The sequence below is a fragment of the Colius striatus genome, chromosome Z, assembly GCF_028858725.1.
Source record: "Colius striatus isolate bColStr4 chromosome Z, bColStr4.1.hap1, whole genome shotgun sequence".
In the NCBI taxonomy this organism is placed as follows: domain Eukaryota; kingdom Metazoa; phylum Chordata; class Aves; order Coliiformes; family Coliidae; genus Colius; species Colius striatus.
The window spans coordinates 619,654-642,763 of record NC_084790.1 but is presented as its reverse complement, the minus strand read 5'-3'; the positions used below and the strand labels follow the sequence as shown (position 1 = coordinate 642,763).

At 52.1% G+C, this 23,110-nt stretch overlaps 1 protein-coding gene across 2 annotated transcripts in view; it reads right to left on the bottom strand.

Annotated features, from left to right (window-relative positions):
- The window catches only part of LOC133628698 (unconventional myosin-Id), a 109,747-nt gene extending 86,750 nt beyond the window's left edge, over positions 1-22,997 (bottom strand). The window contains exons 1-2 of one of the 2 annotated variants that reach the window (XM_062017170.1): positions 22,839-22,997; positions 15,495-15,651 (exon numbers count right to left, since the gene is read on the bottom strand). In XM_062017170.1, the coding sequence (XP_061873154.1) occupies positions 15,495-15,622 (128 nt within the window). In that variant the 5' untranslated portion in view covers positions 15,623-15,651; positions 22,839-22,997. Of the gene's footprint in view, positions 1-6,605; positions 6,778-15,494; positions 15,652-22,838 lie in introns of those variants that run through there. The other variant, XM_062017171.1, reaches the window with a different exon arrangement.
- Between the last annotated feature and the right edge of the window lie 113 nt (positions 22,998-23,110).

Below are 23,110 nucleotides of genomic sequence, written 5' to 3'. Positions count from 1 at the left end.
AAAGGATCACAGTGGAAAACAGACCAGGAGAGGAACTTAACAGAGACAGACACATCAGTACAAATTAGCAGCAGCCTGAGCCAAGATCTCAAGGGCTGTAACCAAAAAGCCCTGAAAGGAACAGAAATCTTCTAGAAATGGTATTTCTGCCTCTGAGAACTGGAAATGAGCATTTGCTACAAAGGGACACACAGCTCCCTATTCAACAATTAGAGGCAAACCTGTGTCACACACCCAGTGTCTTCTCCCCCTCTCAGAATTTCTTCATTCCACAAAAAAGATGCAATCACGACCCAGGGACTGAGGAAGGAGAGAGATGATGTAACAGTCAAATACCTACTGAGATCTGCATCTCTAAAAGGAATTAGAGTAATTATGACTAAAGGGGAAATGTTCAGGTAGTGTAAAAGCTTGCTCAGCCCAAAAGGAATGCAAGAGGTGGTGGAGTTGTAGATCAGTAACTCCATCTCAAGAGGGAGGTTTTGGAACAGGAGTCACTACAAAGGGCTCTTGACTAAGGGACACCATGAGACTCACTGGAAATATTAGCTAATATTTACTGTGAGAATTTAGCAGATCCTAAGTCTACCTTAAGCTAGGGAAATTCAGGTGGTGAGGATAAATTACTGCAGTTAAGATGATGCAGGTTATAAAAGCCATCTAAAACATGTGCTAACCAGAAACAAGGAGCAAGCTTCTGTTTTAGAGTATCACAAACAGAGGCACTGCCCACTCTCAGGGTTTTCAGGACTCCTGTTACTTCATCAGAATCTATTAAATGATTGCAGAGGCAAGTATGAAAGCAAAAAGGCTGCTGAGGATTTCCTAAATTACCAGCTGCCTTTTTGTAGATACATTTTGTGTAACCAGCAGAGAAAAGGTACTAAAAGAAGATACAATTAAGGAGCGTCTCCTATTAAGCTAATTCACAATAGTTTTGGTTATAAAACTGATTCTGTAGGGCTTGTACTTCCCACCTGACACCATACAGCAGGAATGTCCCTCCCCAGCCTGCTGCTAGCTGGCTACCTACACTTCAATTTTGCTATCTGTGCTCTGTCAAGTACCACAAAAGCAAGTCAGAGTGAGCTGGCGAGCCAGGAGCAGCAGGTCTGATGCACGGCAGTACCAGAGGAAAGACTCAAACCTGCAAGGACTGAGCTCAAAGACTGAGCTCATTCATAAACCTGACCTCGTCTATTAGTCAACATCTACGAGTTAAAATGATTAAACACTCCCTCAGCCATGCTGCTATAAAAAGTCTACTGTAAAATGTCACTCTGGGAAAAGAAGGTGTTCATCAGCCAGGGGAAGACAGATGTGCAGAAGAGGCTCAGTGAAGCTATATAAATGGAGCACACTGGGAGGCACAACAAAGTCCACCCAGGACGTCGTGGCAGTCAACGCTCCGCTCACACGGGCGCTGCCAGGAACAGTGAGCCCACCTGTAGCTGCTCCCGCTCTCCACAAGCTCAGAGAAGTCCCTGCAGAAGTCAGAAAGCTGCCCTGGAGCTTCCCTTTTGCTACTCTCCAGGTTGGGATTTGATTTTAAGTGAGATCAATGGCCTTTTCCATCTCTGAAGATCAAGCTGGACCCTGTCCAAGCTCATAAGTCAAATTGTGATGGACTAAGGGGAATTTTCATTCCATTCATTCCAAATTCTGACACCAGACAGCTCTCTGCAGGCTAGGCAATCCTGAGGAAGCCAAGAACAGTTGATGAGACTTAACTGCTGACAGCCCCAGCAGCAGTGAGGAGCATCCTGCAGCATCTGGGGCGGCAGGGAAGAGAGCAGACCCAGCAGCTTTTTAATTCAACACCACAGGAACGATTCAAACATTCATATCTATTTAAAATGAGGAAATTAAAATGGCTTAAAGGCATGAAAAGCTTGCTCATTACACATGAATATTTCATTCCCAAAAGCAGGAATGAAACCAAGCATTCACACAATATTTCCTCTGCCAGGATTAAGGATACTTTACCACCTTGTGAGAAGCCAAACCTCTCCCACCACAACTTCAACCAAACATATGACCAGTTAATATGGTGCTCAAGAGATAAGAGAGCTGAGGGAAAAACTCCAATGCAATAGACAGCACCCCTGTGCTCCAGCACTTTAGGGAAGATGAAGTCAAGGGAAGGAAAGCAGGAAGGGTGCTGTCAGGTGAAGAATCAAATGCTGTCAAGGATGCACACCCCTGTCTACAAAGAAATGTTCCCAGTGTATTTATGGGGATCATGTTCCTCTGTAAATGGGAAGAAATCGAAGCATTTGACCAACCCCAGACTTTGGGTATGCCAGACCTGCACAACACATGCAGACAGACAGCTGTAAGGGCTATTACACTATCAGGCTCAGGCAGGCTGGGATGAGCAGGAGCTATCTGAGCAGCAAGCACAGCCTCCCACACTGGGTTCCATGATGCAACTAGTTTAATAAAAAAGAGGAAAACAACCCCAACGTGCATTTTATGATCATTACACCTCACCATGCGCCTCCACCATCTCCCTTTCACACATCCTTTAATTCTTTAACAACCATGACAAAGATCTATTATGTTCCCAGGAGGGGATTTGCACAATGCTTATGAAAAATGAGCAGTTCGCTGGAAATCAGGAAGAGATGAGTCAAGCAGCACCTGCTCACAAATTAGATGTGAGAACAGAAAACCCTTGAGCGTGCAGCTCTATGGGACCACCCCAAATGCTACCCTGCTGCCTGCTTTCTTCCTCTATTTCAATGTGTCTTTTCACTTACAGTTGATTAAGAGGCATCATCTCACCATGGGGCACTGGGGGATCACATCTTACTGCCCCTGTAAAGCATTTGAGACCTTGCAGAGAGAAGTAGGCTGAAGTTATTTCTGCAGCTATTGCTGAATGCAGAACAGAGAACTCTTCCAGAAATCAAGCTACTGCTTGTTAAATTCTTACTACTTTTAAAGCTCTGAGTTTGGCTTTGTTTAATCAAGACAAATGCCAGTCATACAGGACTGTACAAGGAGGGCTGTCTGCAGGATAATACAAGAATTCATATCTAGGAATATCTCACACTTGTCAAGAACAACTTTCTCGGCCTCTCCCTCAGGAAGAGGCAAATTAAAAGTGGTCACTTCTCTCACTTGCAATTTGCATTATGTCCTGATGACAAACGAGGCGATGCACGGCTTTGTGCTTCTCTTCCTCAACAGCTCACACTACGAGTTCCATCCCTGCCACAGTTTCTGCAGAAGGTGAGAGGCTCCTGGGAGAGCAGGGCTCACACAGACCTTGCCCCACACACCATCTGGCTCTGCAATAGCCACAGCCACGTTATGCCAAAACCCTGCCATGAAATGAAAGCGGTTTAACAAATCCAGGGCAGGACCTTGTCCCTTAGCCCATGGGTGGGTAACACTCCTTGTACAGTTAAACTGCTCCAGAACCCCAGTGACAGGAGCTGAGAGCTGTTTGACATTCAAACCATTCCTAGTTTTAAGAAGACTTTCAATTACTCTTCAGTCCTCTGATAAGAACTGAAGTGCCAGCTCCCACCCCAGTAATCAACCTGCCCACAAAGGTCAACAGGGAACTGATTGCAGGGAGTGCCAGGCTGGCTGCTCAAGTGCAAACTGCTGCTGTTCCTAACAACTCATACTTAGGACCACTTAAGGAACAATTATCTGTTAAAGCTTTGGAGGTTTTCTATGAAGAGGAAAAGGCAGCTACTGAGTCCACACTAATTGTTCCAATACTCCCGTTTGCTTTTTCTTTTGGGTTTGTGTTTTGTGTGCTGGTTGGGGTTTTTTATTTGTTCTGATGACTAAGAATCACAACCAGACTCTGGTACGAAGCCCACTCAGAACTAAGGAATTCAAGGGCTGGATGACTTTTATTTACAATTAATATGTAACTTGCAGTGACTGCTTGAGCATCCACACAAAATGGCCAGTTTATTAAGCAGCTGTAAGACATGGCCATGCAAAAACACTAACACTATGATATCCTTGATGAATCACTCTATGAAACTGCAAACAATAGAGCATGAAGTATAGGGATTAGGAAATGAGGTGGCGAGTTCACATTGCATCCTACCCAGGCAGGTCCTCATGTCAACAAACGAAGCAGCCACAGTAACCCAGCCCACGCCAACACCACTCAACGCAAATATTACAGCAACGAAAAGTGCAACTTGACCATTTCTCTTGTTCCCACTAGAGACATCCTTGGGGGAATATCCTTGCATGCACCCAAACTGCTATGACTTCGGTCCCACCCACATCGGGGCTCACTTGGGAACTAAATCCAGCGCAACCCGTCTTGGGTCAGCCAGTGACCCCGAACAAAAATAGCTCTGGCAGAAAGCTGGATTTATGGAACAGGGTGGAGCCCATCCAAGTGTAAACTGAACAAACCCAGCACTTGAAGCCAGTGATGGAGAAGCAACATCTCCTGATCTGTGCACAAGCAGCACACAGGCGACTTGTGCCATCTACACAACGTGATGAAGCCAAATGTGACATCATCAGCCCCTCAGCAGGTCAGAATCTTGGGTGTCATTTGGGTCTGACACCCTTTAAAATGTAATTGCCGTCTCCAAAGCAGCAAAAGAAAGAGATGGAAACATTACTTGAGAACCGTAGCAACACCAGCAGCCAAGCTGGGTCAGCCGGCCAGGGCCACAGCTCCACCGGCAGCGTCAAACAGGCTCAGCACAGCTTAGCACTTCTGCTGAAAAGCCACACTGCTGGGAAATTCAGAGCAGCTTTCCCAAACGCCCCAGCAAGCCTCAAGTCAGGGGATGACAGCACCAAGGGCAGAAAAATTAACAGCAGCCTTGAAGCACTGGCAGAACTCTGCCTGCAAGTTGCAGATCACGGCCAAAGTAACACACACGCTCTTGAGCAAAAGAAACTGGAGTTTGAACTGGTGTCATGAGGAAAAGCCTGGTGCTGAGTACCAGTGCCCAAGGCACCGGAGTTTAAGGGACACCTGAGGGTGTATGAGAGCCAGCAGGGATGTCCAGACAGCATCCTTAGGCACCGTCAGCATGCAAGGCAACAAAAACCCAATAAATACACGACATATATGACACAGCCATTCTGGATCCTTACAAATGGTATCTTGTTCTACCCATCTTCTCTCATACTCAATTAGCAAAGCCTACCAGTGCCAGGCACCTCTCAATTAATCAGATTCCCAAACACAACCAGCACACTACATTGATTTCTAAGTCCAGTACTTCATTTAGGTTTCTAGTGCACATTAACTAAAGGATAAAAACCACAAGAACAAACTGTAAGTTTGTTTGTAAACATGTAAGTTTCCAGGGAATTTCAACGACTTTGTTTGGAACCCCTCTGCAATCCAATTACAGTGCCACAGCCTGCACAAATGACAAACTGAAGCTTTCAGAGGCACTGTAAAGCTCACTTGAATCTGACATTTCTGCACATCCAAAGCTCTACTGCTCACACTGTGCTTTTCTTAGTATTTAAACACAAATGCCTTCTCAAGTAGAAATCTAAAACACTAAAGAAAAATAGTATCAAATACGCTGGTTGTTATCACATCTCACGCTGCCAGGGTCCAAGCCCTGACCTTGCAGCGTCACAGAAGGCAGCCAGTGAGTAGCACAAAGATTCCCAAACACTCAGCAGCTGATGCAGCCAGACCTCAAAGTGCACAGATCTCATCTACAGGAGACATCACAATTGCATGGAACAGCTCAATTTTCTCCTTCCTCGGTAGTTTTCTGTCAGCTGAGGAAGGCTGCCCCACCGTTCTTCCCTTGGTTATGGCCAAAGCCACTCTCAGGTGTGTTTAACAACTGCACAGGTTACTGATCTCAGCCATCTCCAGAACACAAGTGGCAGCAGAGGAACAGTCAGCAAAGCCCACGCAAAACTGGGGGCAGGGACACCGCCAACAAGTCACATATTTATCCCTTTGGTAACTATCAAATCCTTGCACAAGCAGGGGCATAAGAGTTTATCAGGAAGAGCTCACATGAAACTTTAATAGTGGAAAGTGAAAGGCAGCCACAGGCAGGGTCCCCATGGGCTGTCCTCTATCAGTGCTGCTCGGGATTTACTTGTACTTCACAGAGCAAGCACAGAGGGGACGAAAACGCACATCGCCCTGAAGCCTGTCGCTTCTAGAACGGACATAAGCCCATAAAGATCAGGAAACATTAACACAGCGAGCGTGCAGCGAACAACAGCTGTAACGCTGCTGCGAGGCTGCAGCAGCCTTGGGCTTCGTGGCTTTTATTGCTGCTCTTTGCTGTGTGAGCACAGGTGAGACACCTGCGAGAGGGGTACGAGGCCGGACAGGCCCCAGAGGGAGCTCTCCCATGGGGGGATGAAAGCCGCCCCGCGGCTGCCGGCCGTGCGGCTCGCTCCCCTCAGGGCGGGCTCAGGGGCACTGCCCCGGCACCTCCCCGACCGCGGGGCCGCTCCAGCTCTCCGGAGAGCACCAGCGAACGCCGCTTCCCACCCCCGGCGCCGAAGCGCGACGGCGAAGCCTCGCACCCCTCAGACGGCTGAGGGGACGGCGCCCACCGCCCTGCCCTCCCCTCACACCGGCCCGCTCCCCGCCTCCCAAACCGCGCAGCACTCACCGCAGGCGGAGGTTGGCCATGAACTCGGGCATGGTGACGGAGTCCATCAGCACGAAGTCGGCTTTGCCGAACTCCAGGCTCTCCTGCTCCGCCATGGCGGCGCCGGCCGTTGGGCTCGCGCTGCCCCGGGCTGAGGGGTGACGGTTGCCCGCCTCGCGCCCGCCTCGCGCCCCGCCTCGCGCCCCGCCTCACCTGCGCTGGGGCGTGGCCCGGAGCAGCGCCCCCTGCCGGCCCGCCCACAGCACCGCCCAGAGCCCAGCACCGCCCAGAGCCCCGCCCGCAGCGCCCCCTGCCGGCCCGCCCACAGCACCGCCCAGAGCCCAGCGCCGCCCAGAGCCCCGCCCGCAGCGCCCCCTGCCGGCCCGCCCACAGCACCGCCCAGAGCCCAGCGCCGCCCAGAGCCCCGCCCGCAGCGCCCCCTGCCGGCCCGCCCACAGCACCGCCCAGAGCCCAGCGCCCAGCACCGCCCAGAGCCCGGCCCCGCCCGCAGCGCCCCCTGCCGGCCCGCCCACAGCACCGCCCAGAGCCCAGCGCCGCCCAGAGCCCCGCCCGCAGCGCCCCCTGCCGGCCCGCCCACAGCACCGCCCAGAGCCCAGCGCCGCCCAGAGCCCCGCCCGCAGCGCCCCCTGCCGGCCCGTCCGCAGCACCGCCCAGAGCCCCGCCCGCAGCGCCCCCTGCCGGCCCGCCCAGAGCCCCGCCCCGCCCAGAGCCCAGCACCGCCCGCAGCACCGCCCAGAGCCCCGCCCGCAGCGCCCCCTGCCGGCCCGCCCGCAGCACCGCCCAGAGCCCCGCCCGCAGCGCCCCCTGCCGGCCCGCCCGCAGCACCGCCCAGAGCCCCGCCCGCAGCGCCCCCTGCCGGCCCGCCCACAGCACCGCCCAGAGCCCGGCCCTGCCCAGAGCCCCGCCCGCAGCGCCCCCTGCCGGCCCGCCCACAGCACCGCCCAGAGCCCGGCCCTGCCCAGAGCCCCGCCCAGAGCCCCGCCCGCAGCGCCCCCTGCCGGCCCGCCCACAGCACCGCCCAGAGCCCGGCCCTGCCCAGAGCCCCGCCCAGAGCCCGCAGCACCGCCCCGCCCCGCCCGCAGCACCGCCCAGAGCCCGGCCCCGCCCGCAGCACCGCCCAGAGCCCGGCCCCGCTCGGGAACGGGGACCAAGGGCGCCATCTGGCGGGGACAGCGGCGTGCTGCAGCGGAGGGGACACCCCGGCCCCGGCGCGCTGTGGGGTCACACCCGGGACTCGTGTCCCGCACCCCAGGACCCCGCATCCCCCTCCTCAGCGCCCCGCAGAGCTGTACGGCAGGACCCCCACCCTCGCCTCGGTCCCTGCAGGGCCGGTGCTGCAGCCATGCACCCCCCCATACACACACTGATTCCCCTCATGCTGTGGTCACATCCTGCCCCCATTGCCCCCCTTTGCTGTACCCCGATGCCTGGTGCTGCAGAACGTGGTCCTGTACGCAGAGACCTCCCACCACAGGGTGCCCAATGGCAGAGCCTGCATCCAGGGGTACCCCTCAGCCACCCCATGGCCTGCACCCAGCACCCCTGGGTGCCCCAGACCCTGCCTGCTGCAGCACCTACACGACACCCAGGACCCCTCCAAATGAATGTGTAGCCATAGGCCGGTCCTGCGGGCTGCAGCCCACAGCTGAAAGCAATGAGCCCACCAGTTATAGGCAGCTCCCTGCCTGCTCCTGGGGAGGGTTGGGCTGGGGGAAGCTGTGGGAGGTGAGCGGGGGACAAATGTTTCCTAAAATACTCTACTCTTTTTCTGGTGTGTTTGGCTTGGAGGGGAGTGTCTGGTCTTGTTTTATGCAGTATGGTGAGTGGCTGGGGAGTTGCTGGGGTCAGGAAAAGAGATGTGGCTGAATGCCACTGTGCCCGTGCAAACAAGATGGGAGCAGTCAGGGCACCTGCTTCCATCCCTGTGCCCACCCACTGAAGCCTGGACACATCAAAATCACACCTCTGGAGCACAGTGGAGACTAGACACAGACATCCCTGAGACCTGGCTTCTCCCAGAGATGGATGGATGGAACTGAGGACAAAACAAACAAACACATGGATTCCTCTTGTGCCTTAACTGATCACCTAGGGTCCCTTTAAAAACACGAGTTCTGCTTTTGAGAAGTGATATTGATACCTCATTTCTTCTTTCTTATCTTCCTCTGATATTTCTGCTTCTATTTTATTACTCAGGTCACCTTCCTCCTTTCTCCAGTTTCACTGCTGGTAAATGGCCACCGTGGGCCTCCCCAGCACTAACCATTTGTGAGGGGGTACCATGTGCCCTTCCCTCTTCTCTGCTTTTTCAAAAGGGAAGTAGAACATGACATATCACACAAAAATTTCCAGCCTGTCACATCCACAGTTACGGTCTCCAGCCAACAAGGAGGATGTCAAGCTGTAAAAACCCCTCAATATTGAGCCCTGAGGCTTTCAGTGAGCACGTGGAGTGGATAGTTTTCCTTTATGCAGTTCTCCAGGAAACATTACAAAGACAATGATGAGATTTCCCAAGTCTCTAACGTGGCTGTTGCACAGATACACAGTGATTTACAGTGGGAGAACATAATTAACACCCCTTTTCAGCACAGGCTGTGACAGAGCAAGATATCCTGTAAAAGAAGGCACAGAAGCAGAGTCCACAACACCTTTGCTTCTAGTAAAGGGAAATCTTTCCCAAGTCTGTTCCTGAGAAATCTCTTCAGGATGTTTTTCTTCCTGGGAGGAGAGGGTGGGGGAGCTGGAGGCATCACGATAGGTTAAAAGAGTGCCTTGTCCCTCAGCATCATCCAACAGTTTTGTTTTGTCCTTCCTGGAGAGGAAGCAACTTGCCCTGCAGCAAAGGCTTTGCTGTGAGCCACTTCGTGTCTACATATACGCCTGTGATTTCCCGAGCTGCTGAGGGTGGGAATCCAGCCAAAACCACACGTTGAGATGTTCACCAGTTGGGACTGCAGCTGATTTTGCAGCAGCCTGGATAAAAATGTCACCCCTCCTTGTGTGGAGATGCAGTGCTGAGCCTGAACCAGCTCTCACAGGCACAAAAGCGGTGGGATCCAGGCTGACCGTGGCAATGCCGAGCTTCTGTGCTCTGACTTCACAGCAGAGTGGGGAGGGGTCAGTTACCCCATTACCCCCTGTATGGCACCCCCTGGGTTGCATTCCAACTCTTCTTTAAAAAAGGGAAGCTTTTTGGAGCCTGGAGGCCTCAGGTAAAGCTGAGCTGGCTCTGTGGTGCCCCACCATGTCCCCAGGGTGGGTGCCCAGCCCCACCATGGGCCTGCACGGCATCGCGCTGCTTCCCCTCAGCCAGGCAGCTGACTGCAAAAACAACCCCCCCCCCAAAACTCCACTCGTGGAGAGGAGGATCTGATTGAGGCTGACTGCAGCTAAATGAGGGCCTGGAGTAGTGAGGCTGTTGAAAACAGAATAGAGAAAACAGAGCTGGAGAGGTGCCTTGATGGACTGTCTAGTCACCCTGTTCCAATGCAGGGTGAGCACAATTTAAACCCTTCCAGATGGAAGTCTGTCTAGTCTGGTTTCCTTTTTTCCCCCTGAAGCTTGCCCTCACACAGCCCTGCTCAGGCAGCCTGTTCTGGTGTGGCTGCTTACAGCCAGTCACTCCCCAAATGGCAAACTAAAGCTCTCTTACTGCAGCTTTGTCCCATGACTTCTCAGCCTCTCCAGGCAGACACAGAGAGGAGTTTATTCCCTTCTTCTCCATGGCAGCCTTTTGTTTACTGGAGGATGGTTATCACAGCAGTGCAGGAAAGGCAGCTGCCCAGGGAGAGGCTGGAGGTCAGCTCCAGACACAGCCCACAGCTGCCTCATCTGCCCCCAGGCTCCACTTCCCTGATCCCAACCACCCCATTCTTTCCCTCACAGAATACGTTTTCTAGATCTCCCCTAATCCTTGCTGCTAGCAGAAAGGTTTTTCAGGACCAGTTGTAAAAGGGAAAGAGTGAGTCTTGGGGCCTGGGAGGTGAGGAAACTGCTGTGGGATGTGCTGAGCCCCTGCTCACTTGTCTGCCATTGGGTGAGTGTTGTGAGAGAGCAGCACAGCACAGGAGCCAGCAGCAGGGCAGGCAAAGGCAGCAACACAGGAGTTTTGGAAGGTCCAGTCCTCAGAACCAAAAGGGATGCACCAAATAAGTGTCCAGCTCCATCAGATTTTTCACCTCTACTGATGTGAGCCAGAAGACCCTGAATTTGGTTGCTTTCATGAAAACAGGTGATGGGTCATTTTTACCCATCAGCTCTCTTGCCTCCTGCAGATGCCTCAAGCAATAAACCAGAGCACCCTCATTTGCAGCAGCAGCTGCTCTCCCTGCCCTCCTCTTGGTGAAGGGAGAAGGTGCCCAGACACCACTATGGTTCTCCACTTATCCTGCCTGTAAAAACAAAGCACCCCCTAATTTAACCTGTCAAAAACAAGGCTCTGAAGGCTAATTACCATCTCCCTAGACTGCCTTCTTTCTATTCTAAGTTACCCCAGCTGCAATGAGACACAGTTTCCAAGGGGGAATTCTAGTTTAAGGGGCAGGTTTCCAGTTGTCTAAGATGAAGCCAAATGCCTAGGAGGATCCCTCACAGATACCTAGGCTCCCAATGCCAAAGGAATGTGAAACAAGCTGCATAGCTATTTCCATTTATCTCAAAATCTTTTAAATCCCTGTATCTTAAAAAATCTGGCAGAGTGACTTCAGCTGCACAGTATCAGCACAGCTCAATGTGACAGTCAGCCACTCCTCACCAAACATCGTGCCATTCCAGCAAAAGGACTCCTGAGGACACGAACTTTCCCAATCAGTTACTAAAAAAATCTGTTGCAACTTTAACAAGCTTCCTCCCAACTACTGCAAGCAGAGCAGCTGCCAGCCTGGAGCTCTCCTGGGGGAGAGGAGTCCCAGACATGAGTCAAACGTGGCCAGGCACTCAGTTCTCCATCCTCCAGTTCCTGGGAAAGCTTTATGAATGGCTATGTGGGAGAACCAAAAAACTACAGCTGGGTGTTGCTTCACAGAGATTCAAATAAAATCCAACAGCCCAAGAGAGGTCCCGGATGGCACCTCAGTGGCTTCCACCCAGGGTTCCCTGGACCCTAGAGCTCCAGACTTGTCTGACTTTACTTCTGGCTACCAGGATTTGTGATGAGCAATTCTGTGATGGGCTCAGGCAGAAAAGAGTTTTGTGGATGTAAAGGAGTGAAATGAGGGAGGGTGTGTTGTTAGCCCAAGTCCCAGTGAGCCCCTCGGGCAGGGGGCTGGCTCAGCCTCCCCAGGCCTGCTGCCCACCTCCCTCATGTCTGTGTCCATGGCTGAGGCAGCCAGAGCTCGCTGTCAGAGGATAAAGCAAGGACATAAAGTGTGGTGCAGAAAGGATGCAAGGATGCTGACTCTGATCTAGAAGAACCCAAGGGCCAGAGGGAAAGTGAAGTGCAGGAAGTTCCTGGCGGCCCATTTCTGCAGGGCCCTCTGGATGGCAGCATGACCCTCCGGAGTGGCACCCAAAACACTGCCCCATCCTCCACCCCAGTAACAGACATTTTCTCTGCAGAAAGCTCTAGGAAAGGGCAGGAGGAAAATGTTTAAGGTAGTAGGAGTCAAGAAGAGGGTGCTACAGGGTTGCTGTGCTCCAAAAAAAGCCAGAACCACCTAAGTGTTCAGTTCTGACTCCTACCATCACTCAGCCTCCTACAGTGTCCCCAGCACAAGTCCCTCTCCTGTTGGGGGTTATGAGGTTAGAAACTGTCAAGCTGTGCTGTCAGAGGGTTGGGCTGGAGGAGCTCTGGAGGGCCCTTCCAACCTCCACTACCCTGGGATTCTGTGACTCCACTGGCCTGGGAACAGCTGTCTCTATTCCCAGTAAATGAGCAAATAACCCTTTTATCCATCCTTGGGCAGAAAGGCTGGAGAAGCAAAATATCCCTGCTGTTTCAGGGACACAAGCTTTTGCTGTGTTACCCCTGCTCAGGGTGTCTCCAGCTGACAGCTTATTTCTGAGTGTGAACATCGAAACTGTCACCCGGCGAGGTGAACTGCAGCTCCCCCCTCCCACACCCAGCCTCAGTGCCAAGAGCCTCCACCTTGCCAAGAGGTTACAGTAATCCTTGGCAGGTACCCAGGGTTTTGACAAAGACATCTGCTCATCCACAGAAAGGAGCTTTCAGGAAAAGAGAAGCCTGAAGGTTTCAGGAAACCCTTCTCCCAGCGACTGTGCCAGTTGCAACCTCGCCTGTCCCGGCTGGGGAAGCACACCCCAGTCTCCCAACACCAGGGTTTGTCTCAGAAAGCAGTTCCCAGTAGGTTTCCTCACTTGGATAAGTTATTCTGCAGGGTTTGTGGCCTCTGCCCTTGTCTCTGCAGCCTCCTCCCTGTGCATGGATCAGAAGGGATGCTGGTGGGCTGTCCCCGTGGGACTGAGTCAGGCTGTGCACTGGATGCCCCCAGCGCAGAGCTGTTCCCCACCCCCTGCACTTCCCTCCCCTTCAGCACCAGGCTGCACGAGAACTGGGGCAAGAACCAGGGTGCAGAGAAAGTGCTGCTGCCTTGGGGCTCAGCAACACTGTTTGTCAGGTGCTGTATGGTGTGGGGTGCTGAGCAAGCTGAGAGGCCCAGCAGCCTCCTGCCTTCATGCACTAAGACAGGCAGCTGAACTCGCTCTGCTCTGAGTCAAACTCCCCCTTTGGAGAGATCCATCAGTACTTTCATGGCTCTGAGAGAAATCAGCCAGGAATTTCCCAGGAAATGGGCTTAAAATCTAAAGACAGCTCAGAAGTTTGAAGTGTTTTCCTTCTCTGCAGGCTGCAGGCTGCCCTCCTGCACAAGGCTTCTGAGGTCCCAGCTCCTGTGTCGAGGTTCAGCTTGGACACAGTCTCCCTGGAGAGCAGACAGAGCTTTTCCTCCCAGATCCCAGCTGGCTCCTGCACAGCCTCTCTCCCTCTCCTGGAGAGAGGCTCCTTTCAGCTTCAGGGCTGGGAAATCACATGCTTGATGGCTTCAACGTGATGTAATTGTTTTTGGAGGAGATCTGAGGGCTGGTTGGCTGTGCTTGCTGTTCAGGCACACAGCGACATGGGGAAGGAGCAGGCAGCATGTCCCTGCCCATGCCCAGCCTGGCCACCCCTCCTGGCAGAGCTGGCCAACCCTGCTGCTCCACTGAAAATACCCAAGTGCCTATTGGCAGCATTAATAATTCCTGCAGAAAGGAAACCACTCAAAGTGGCTGGTGTGTGAAGTGATGCTGGAGAACTCCCCAGGGAGGCTCGGAGAGACCTTTCAGTCTCCTCCTGTGCACTTTGTCTCCAAAAGTGGGAGCACCAACAGGGGCTGGTGAGCTCCAGTCCAGAGACAACATCCAGTTCAGAAAGGCCTTGCTACAATGCCAGCTGGTGGCAAAATGCTTTGCCACACTGATCTGTTACATTAATGGAACATGTTCTTTCAAATGGCCAGGAACATGAGCTGGGTGCAACCTCCAACCCACCTCTGCCCACAGCTCCCACAGGGCATTGCAGGGATTTGTCCTCACCTGCTTGAGATGGAAAGTGGCAGTCTGGCTGTCTGCTGTCATTCACCCTGTCTCTGCCCCAGCCTTGAGCCCAGCAGGGTCCAGAACCTCAATATCCAGGCCACAAAATGAACCTGCAACTGTTGAGTAAACCCTGCCTGCTCTAGCAGACCTGTGGTCGAGAGCTGGAGTGAGCACAGCTCAGAAACTCGTCTGCCTTTCCAGCACCATCCTGCTTAAAGCTTCCTTACCCTTTCCCTGAAAGGGAAATCCTCTACAGTTCTCTAGCTGGAGGCAACCCTGGGATGAATCCTCATGCCACGTGCATGCAGGCTGGGACAGACATAGCCCCCACAATTCAACCTGCTCTGCATCTGCATGGGGGCCTCAGCATCCTTCAACAGGCAAACACAGAGCAGATGGCAGAGATGCTCTTCCCCAAGCCCAGGAGTAGAGGGACCAGACTCAAAAATGCTGAAAGTGATCTTTGGACTGTTTCAAAATAGCCTATGGAGCTATGGATTAAACTCTCTCTTTTATCCAGTAGATGGAGAGTACATGAAGACAAAACCCCTGTCCTCCCTTTAAGGGCTTTTGCTGTTCTCCAACAGATTCATACATAACGCCCCTTACAGCACTGCATGCAATTTTCTGTAAGATTACTACTAAATGCCTGGTGCAAGTTTCAGCCCATTTCCATCTATACAGGTTTTTTACAGTCTGGATTGATTTCATGAGAAATTCCAGTCCCTGACACTTTTGATTTATCTTACTAAATGACATAAGCAAAGACTGAGCCAGCAGCTTGTGCCAGAGCACTGTTGCTTTAAGGAAGAGTGTCAGATCTGTGTAAAGCCCTGCTTTGTGTTATGCCCCTGCTCAGTCCTGTGGTCTGTCTTAATGAGGATTCTGCCTAATTGCTACTACCAGAATCTCCAAGGCTGGAGGGAAGAGCAGAGGCCAGAGGCACGGCCTGTTTTGCCTGTGGGTAGAGAGAAGTCCCATTTACTGGCACAGAAGCTGAAGGATCCTCCCAGAGAGCAAAACCACAGGGCCTGCATTTTATCAGTACAGATAAAAGGGAGCCTGTGCACTCTCAGGTTGTTTTGTAAAGAGTGCTTTCAGCATTAGGAAAGCAAAGATACCCTAGGTGTTGGTTTTTGCATGTTTTGCCAGCTCCTAATATTAGCTGTGGCTTGCTTGTCAGCAACAAACCCCAATTGATCTGTCTGGAAGCATCCAGCCAGTGACTCCCCCTGCTAGCTCTCAAGCCTGGTGAAAAAAATCCTTCTCCTTTTAAGGAATCTTGTTTCAGGAGGAGGAATAGCTTCCTATTGGACAGCCCTGTAGGTGAGAGGATTTTGGATGTGCCTGTACCTTGTTTCATGCCGAGCTCTGAGCCCTGGATCTTCACCTGCTCTGCTCTGGGGACGAAACACGCCGGGGGAACCTGGGAGGTATTTCTCTTCATCTCCCTTCATGCATGATGTGGGGGTGAGGACCATGCCAAGCTCTCTCCACCAAAATCATCCTCCTGGAAAGTTAAAATTGAAAGGGTGTTGAAGCTCTGAGGTTTGTTGGGGTTATCTTGTCTCTGCTGTTCTGCCTCTTTCGGGACAGCCCTTCCCACCACCTCTGAGACACAGCAGAAAATCTGGGCATGTTGCCAATGTTTTATCATCTTTCCAACCTGAGGAAACGAGCAACTTGCAGGAGAATGGCACATGGATGGTTTGTTCCCTTGTGCTAGAGCTCACTGAAAGGGGCTGGTGGGGTTCTGGGGGGGAGGTGTTTGGCCAGAGTGACAGCCTGGAGCCTACAAGAACCTCAGTGGTGGACTGAGATGTAGCAGTCAAGTAAAGAACTCTGCTCTGAGGATCCACAGCCACTGCTGCAGCTCCTGGTGAGTCTGGGAGGAGTATGAACATGGAGCTATGCTGAGCTCACACAGCAGAGGGGCAGCCACTGTGCAGATATGGGGTGGAAATGCAACACAACAAGCAGCAGCTGCTGGGGTTGAACTCAGACCATCTAAATGCCTTTAAGAGGAGAGAACTCATCAACTGCTCAGGATTTCTGAAGGTTCAAACAGAGGACCAGGGCTGGGATGAACAGGGACATTCCAGAGAGAGGTTACAGCACAGCAGCCACTGACAGCTGAGCCTGCTCCGGGGCTCCCTGTCCCAACACGCTCAGTTTCCTCTCTGCTCTCCTGCCACCCCTCTGGATCCATTCCTGGTGTGGGCAGCGTGGCCACACAACCCAGTTCCCTACTGGCAGGGCTCTGAGCGTTCAGGCCTCGCCAGAAGCTGCTGTGGGTCCCCCCAGCACGTGTGAGGGTGTGCAGAGCAGGGGGAGCGGGTGCCTCGCAGACACGGCCCTCAGGATGTTTGGTAACAAGATCCCACGTTCTGGCATTCAACAGTGACTGCAGAGTTGAGATGCCTGAAGTACAAGGTTGAGGTCAGGCCCACGCTGTTCGGCACTGGCCACCACACAACAAACACTGACCCCATCCTCTCCACACCCACCCTTTAGGGATTGATCAGCACTGCTGAGATCCCCCCTCAGCCTTCTCCAGGCTGAACAGCCCCAGTCCCCGCAGCCTTTCCTCATCACACACATGTTCCATCTTGGTGTCCCTGCACTGGCCTCTCTCCAGCAGTTCCCTGTCTCTCTGCAGCTGGGGAACCCAGAACTGGACACAGGACTCCATATGAGGCCTCACCAGGGCAGAGCAGAGGGGGAGGATAGAGGTTCTTTACAGACCTGTAATTTGGGAAGGAGGAAACTCTGAAGCCCAAGCAAGCCCACCAGTTTTGCCCACATCCTATGGACTTTAAAACTGGCCAACTAGATCAATTCTTGCAAATGAATGTGCTGTTACCTAGCCTGCCCTGTGTCTATGTGCATTCTGCCACAGAAAGAGCAAGTCAGAATGCCCTGGAATAAACTCACTTTCAAATGACAGAACCATTTCTGTGGGAAATGGAGTGTGGGCATGAGGGGCAGGGACAGGGAAACCACTGCACTGCTCGGCTCACAGGGAAGGCCACCCTCTCCTGCCAGGTGTCACACTGCTAACAAGCCCCGTGGGATTCTGCCATGAGGTGCACAGCACAGCTCAGAAACCTGACAAGCTGAGGTGGCTTTTGGGCTCTGTTGGCCACTTCTTAACTTGGCAGCATGTACCATCAACTGCCAGGGATCTAACAGCCGGCACGAACGTCTGTCTGCGAGGTGCCACGCGGTGACGTTACAGCGCGATGTGACAAGAGCAGCCAGCGAAGGACAAAGTCCTTTCCACAGCAAGCACACCCTACAGAATGAATATCAACTTCAGGCCCTCCTGCTGCTGCCATACTTGGGCCCCGATTGCCACATCAGCTGCCAGGGACAGGCATCAACTTCTCCTTTGCTGATCTCCTCACATCAGTGGAGACAAAACCCCTCCAGAAGCTGGTATCAGAATTCAGCACCATTCCTACCCCCAGAAAGGATTAGATATGGAGATCTAAGTGCTAATGAATAAAAGCTGGAGCTGGGATGTGGTGTTGACAAATGGCTACAGTGAGTTGAACTGCAGCCAGCTCCCTCAGAAGAAGCTGTTGCTCATTTGGGGTGAGGAGTTGCTGGTTAAAGCGAAGAGGCAGCCTCTCAACCTGTCACAGCTCACCAGCTGGATCTCTCCAAATGACACCTATTTATTTGGAAAAAGCAGCATTTATATTTTTCAGTTACTGTTTAATTCTCAGAGCTGGGGCTTCAAGAAAAGCCCCACCTGGACACTGTAATACTCTGCCACAGATCTCATGCTGAATTTCTGCCATATCCCTGAGTGGCATCTCTGCTTCTGGTGCAAACTGAGGCTCTCAGAGGAGGGACTTTTTTAGGGAGATGAGTTTGCAAACCATTTAAGCCCCTCCCCAGAAGGAGTCATTACTGCAAAACAAGTCCTGTAATCTCCAAGAAAAAGAATGGTCAAATCTCCTTGAGCTGAGCAGCGAAGGCTCCAAATCAGAGGCTGCTGTTAATAACCTTGGCTTTATCTTTCAAGCACTCATTTCCTCTTTTGGGCACCAGCGCTGGCACTTCTGCAGAACAATCTGATGAAGATTCAACCTCAGGAAGGTGAAATGCTGAAATCCTCAGATGACCTCCAGAGTAAAGAGAACGTGTACTCGATCCTCTGAACCATAAATGAGCAAAGGATGGCCAGCCCTGGCCCTGCTCCCTCTGCACCCAGCTCCCACTCAGAGCTGCTCCTGCCCGGGATGCAGCGGTGCAAACGCTGCTGTGTGCTCCTGGGGAGAGAGCAGAGCCCAAAGCAGAAACCCCTGCAGGAACACAAGCAGTTGGATCATATTTTGGCAGAGATAAGAGGAAGCTGTAGAGAAGTGTATTCCCTGCAGGGGCCAAACTCCAATTAATTGGAACTGCATGGTATTCAGAAGAGCTGGGGAGAAACTTCTGCAGGCTGCTGGGGCTGCTTCTTGTTTTTCCTGCCACCAGTGATGAATATTCTGGAAGGAATGACATCAGCCCTGTGGAACCCAGAGCAGCAGCAGCCCCATTCTACAGGGCCTACATTTGTTTGTTTCCCCATCTCCCATCCCAGCAAGGTAACAAATCCAACTTCTTTCCAACAGTAGGGTCAACCTCTCCTGTGTAGCCTTGGAACACCAGACAGAGGCACATGCCAAAGCTCTACACGAGAGGGCTTTTACAATCGTGGGCTCCCTCTCCCATAGAGGGGTGGCTGCAGTGCCAGACTGCTCTGCTAACCTTCCTCATGTTCCAGTCTGGCTGTGCCATCAGCTTGCCTCACGTTATCTGGGCAAGAGGATGAGATTAGATGACCCATTTAATTTTAAAGCTAGCAATCTGGGTATCTTCATCTCTTTCTCAATAAGGGATATTACAGACCTGCTGAGATATAGATAGAAAGAGGATATTTATAAACCACCAGCACCCGAGCACTTTGGGGCGCTTTACAGAGTGGAGTCTCCACTCTCTAGACACACGTGAAGAACGAGGGACAAGCAGTATGCTCTGGTTTAGATGGGACTGAAACCAAGGAGGTAAGGAATTTGTCAAGGGTTGTAAATCAGAGGCAGAATGGGAAATGAAAGCAAAGTACCCTTAAGTCCTTCTCTTGGTTTGGGCAGGAAAATGCTGAAATCTGTTGATAAGAGTTTGTTTAAAGCATTGTTATTCCTAAGGCAACATCTTTAGCTACATGAAAGCCAAAGAGCCTGAAGGAGTTTTGCCATACCGAGTACACTAATTCTGGGTGCAAGTCTACTCCTGTTTACTCTGCACCAAGCTGCAGCAGCTCACAGGCTGCAACATCACCCGGGGCCACAAGAGGCGAGTCCCTTGCCTTGGGCTTACTCGGAGTCCAGCTCAAGGGTTAAGGCAGAGAATGCAAGTTACAAAGCAGGCTGAGTCTCATGTGTGGGAGTAAATGTCATATCCCACTGCACAGGGTATTTATAGAATGGTACTATTTGGGAAGTGAAACTTTTTAATGGTGAAGTTTTCAACCAGTTGCTTCAGGTTTAAGTTCTGAAGAATGAACCACCCAAGAACCTCAGTTTACACTTTCTGGCTCTCATTGGCTCAGAATGTGACAGAGAAAGAAGTGGAGGCTGAGCCCCGTCACCTCAGGTCTCTGTCCACACCAAAGAGCCTCTGCAGCTGACAGCAATCCATGTCCCCACCAGGTCAGGGCTCTCTCTGTCACCCTCACCCACGCTGGGGGAGCTCGTCCCACACATGAGGTGGGGGGTCAGCCCATGGCAGGCGTGCGTCTCCGGGGGACACTGCTCACCCGGCAACCCAGCTGCCTCAGCACCCCCAAACCCCACCGTGATACTCTGCAGGGCTGAGCCGTGGCTGGGCATTAAACTTCAACTCAGGTGGAAGTAGGTGACTCTTTTCAAGAGGTGACCTTGAATCAAAGCAAGCAGCTCTGGGAAAGCCAGCAGCTGAGGCTCACACCTCCCGCGCCATCAGCTCAGCACGGCACACAAGGGCTGGACCTCGGTTTCTAAAAGAGGGATTAGGACTAGAGAGCACAGACTTGTAGCCACATAACATTGAGGGTGGCAGCAGGGAGGGGGAAGCAGTCAGAATTCTCCTTTGTTAAGACAGTGACGTGCCACAGGAGCTGAAGATCAGCCAAGGTGGTGTGAGCTGTCCCCACCTCCAGATCCAGAGTGAAGTCCACACTACCCAGGGCTCACGTGGTTCAAGTTCTTTACAACTCCCGATCTGTAACACGCTGCTCTTGGCTCACACACACACACAGCGAGCACAAGATGGAATAACACATCGAAAACCCCAAGTTAAAAGCTTTTTTTTTGGTCTCAGAGTAGATCCCAGTAATCAAGCCAGGCAGGAACAAAAGGCCTTTTGTGAAGCTGTGCTCTCTGAGCTGGAACTCCAGTCACAGGACACATTCTGAGAAGTAGGTCTTGACATTATTGGGTCACCCAAAGGACGGGTTATGCATATTTTGCACCAATTATTGATGCAGCTGTTTGTGTTAACTCTCCAAATGGAGTAACTGAGACACCATGTGCAATTCACATAAACCGGACCACAGTTCCATTTGCCTTTGCTACATCTGTACTCACGTTGAGCTGCTTGTGGGTTTTATTGCTGCAACAGAAACCAGAGCTTGGCTTAACAGGCTCCTGTTAACTACAGGGGAGGGGTATAGCAGAGGTTGGGCAGCCAGTGTCCCTCTCCCAGCATTGCCTTCACCAGCCAGGCTGCTTCTGCGTCGCTGGGTCAGGCACAGCATGTCCTCATCCTCCTGCAAACGGGCTTCTGCTGCTGCAGAGGTGTCAGAAGCACTCTGACACATCAGTACGTGTTCCTGATACTTCCAACTAATGGACTCCTTGCACCTGGAGCTATTAGTTTGCTGTGAGTACTGCTCCCTTACTGCAGCACTCATTATTGCATTATTTACACTTTGTTCCTGCTTTCAAGACACTCTTTACAGCTTCAAGAGTGACAAGCTCCTCTCCCAGTAAGATGATTGAGACCATTGATTCATTTCAACTAACTTAACAAAAGAGAAGCAGAGTATTCTGCATTTCAGTAATGAACCTGGCAATATGCTTCCCAAACTCTCCATCCCATACACCTGTCTGCCCTCTTCAGATTACAGAATGCAAGCTGAATAGAAAGTGTGGCTGGTTCCAAACCCACACCATGAGGATTAAAGTCTGATATATTTTGTCTAAAGCTTTGCTTTTTTTTGCCTTCACTGTGATAAAAATATCAACGTCATAAAATACCTCCACATGCAACATGATGATCACCTCAACTGCAAAAACAACCCAGTAAAGACTCCCTCACATTTCTAAAGGCAGAACTGTTATCAAAGTTCTGAAGAGTACTGCATTGTAATCATTTCTAATTGTTCTTTAACTCAACCAGCAGACTTCCCACACTCTTTAAGCAAGCATTAAGATAGCAAGAAAGGTGGAAAAAGATGTAACCAGTCATTAGCACTCTTTGCAACTCCTTCCCCACTGAGGTTTTCCTACTGCTTGAACACAAGGGTGATTCTTTACTCAGGGGACATTAGAGGTGGGAGGGATCTCAGGTTCAGTGACAGTAGCACATGCTGCCTCAGCAAAGGAGAACACAGAGCATGAGCCCATCCCTGAAGCTCAGTTCTCTCCATCCACCCTACTCAGAGCTGACCATAAGACCAGAGACCCTGCAAGAGCTGACTTGATGACAGCAACCTCACTCCTAGATTTCCACTTTAATAATTTCCAGAAGTACTGCAGTAACCCTGCAGAACAGCCTGTGGGCTACAACACACCATGTGGGATAGTGACCTCCTGACAGGTTCACTTAACTCTGCTTTTGTAACGGTGACCAGGTAACGGTGGCGTATTCTGCACAATACAGGGCTACAGAGAGATCCCTCAGGACTGAGGAGTTCTCTCCAAACTACATGAAGAATCTGAGGAAGAACAGCACCTGTATGGAGCCTGTACTGAGCAGGGAGATGGGATCTTGCTACTGCAAACTCCAAGCCAGCTCAGGGCACTGCTGCAGTAATGATCATACCCAGACCGAGCCATTCTGCAGCACAGGGCAATGCATGTTGTGTGTCACACAAGGAGTATGCGAGTCTATCAGGTTTTTTCTTGAAAGCTCTGAGAGTTTTTCATTGCCATGGCCCCCAGGTCTCTGAAGGAAGGGCAGGAATCACCCCAACTGAGCCCTTTATTTAGGATCAAAGTAAAGGGTAATGCTACTTGGGCAAATAAGAATGAGAAGAGTAATTTCCTTACTGGAGAGTTTCAGAGACTGAGGGGAAAAGAAAACCTTTCAAGGTTACCAGAGATTGGCACTACTCAAAACTATTATGTCCGTGGCAGGACTGAAACTCTTCTAGTCACTTGCAATGGCCAGGGATGAAGGCTCCTCTCCTCTCTACCGTAGCCTTGATGCAGCTCTGCCATCTGAGGCAGTCACCCCCCCCTCGCAGCTTTCCTCTGAGTATTGAAATGGTAAAAGGGAACAAGGTCTTAGCCCAGAGGGAGAAAAAACCAACCAAAAAGTCACTCGAAGGCCTGAGCTCCTTGAGAGAGAAACCTCAGGGGCAGCCCACAACCCGAGCGCTGCTGCGGCAGCTCTGCTCCCCTCGCCACAGCCCTGCTGCCCCTACACACAAACCGCACTTACTAAATCTTCTGGGGAAAGCTGCCCGGGCGCCATCGCTTTACAGCAGCTCCCTGACTCGTACGCGACGGGACGGACACCGAGCCGCTACGGCCCCGGGACCGCGGCCTGGCCAGCGCCGCTGCGGCCCGCGCCCGTCTTCTCTCCTTCCTCAGGCGGCGGCGGGCGGCGGGGCAGCCGGGAGCGCTGCCGGCCAGGGGAGCGTGCGGGGCGAGGGGCCGAGGCCTGAGGCGAGGGGCCGGGGCCGGCGGGGCGAGGGGCCGGGGCCTGGGGCG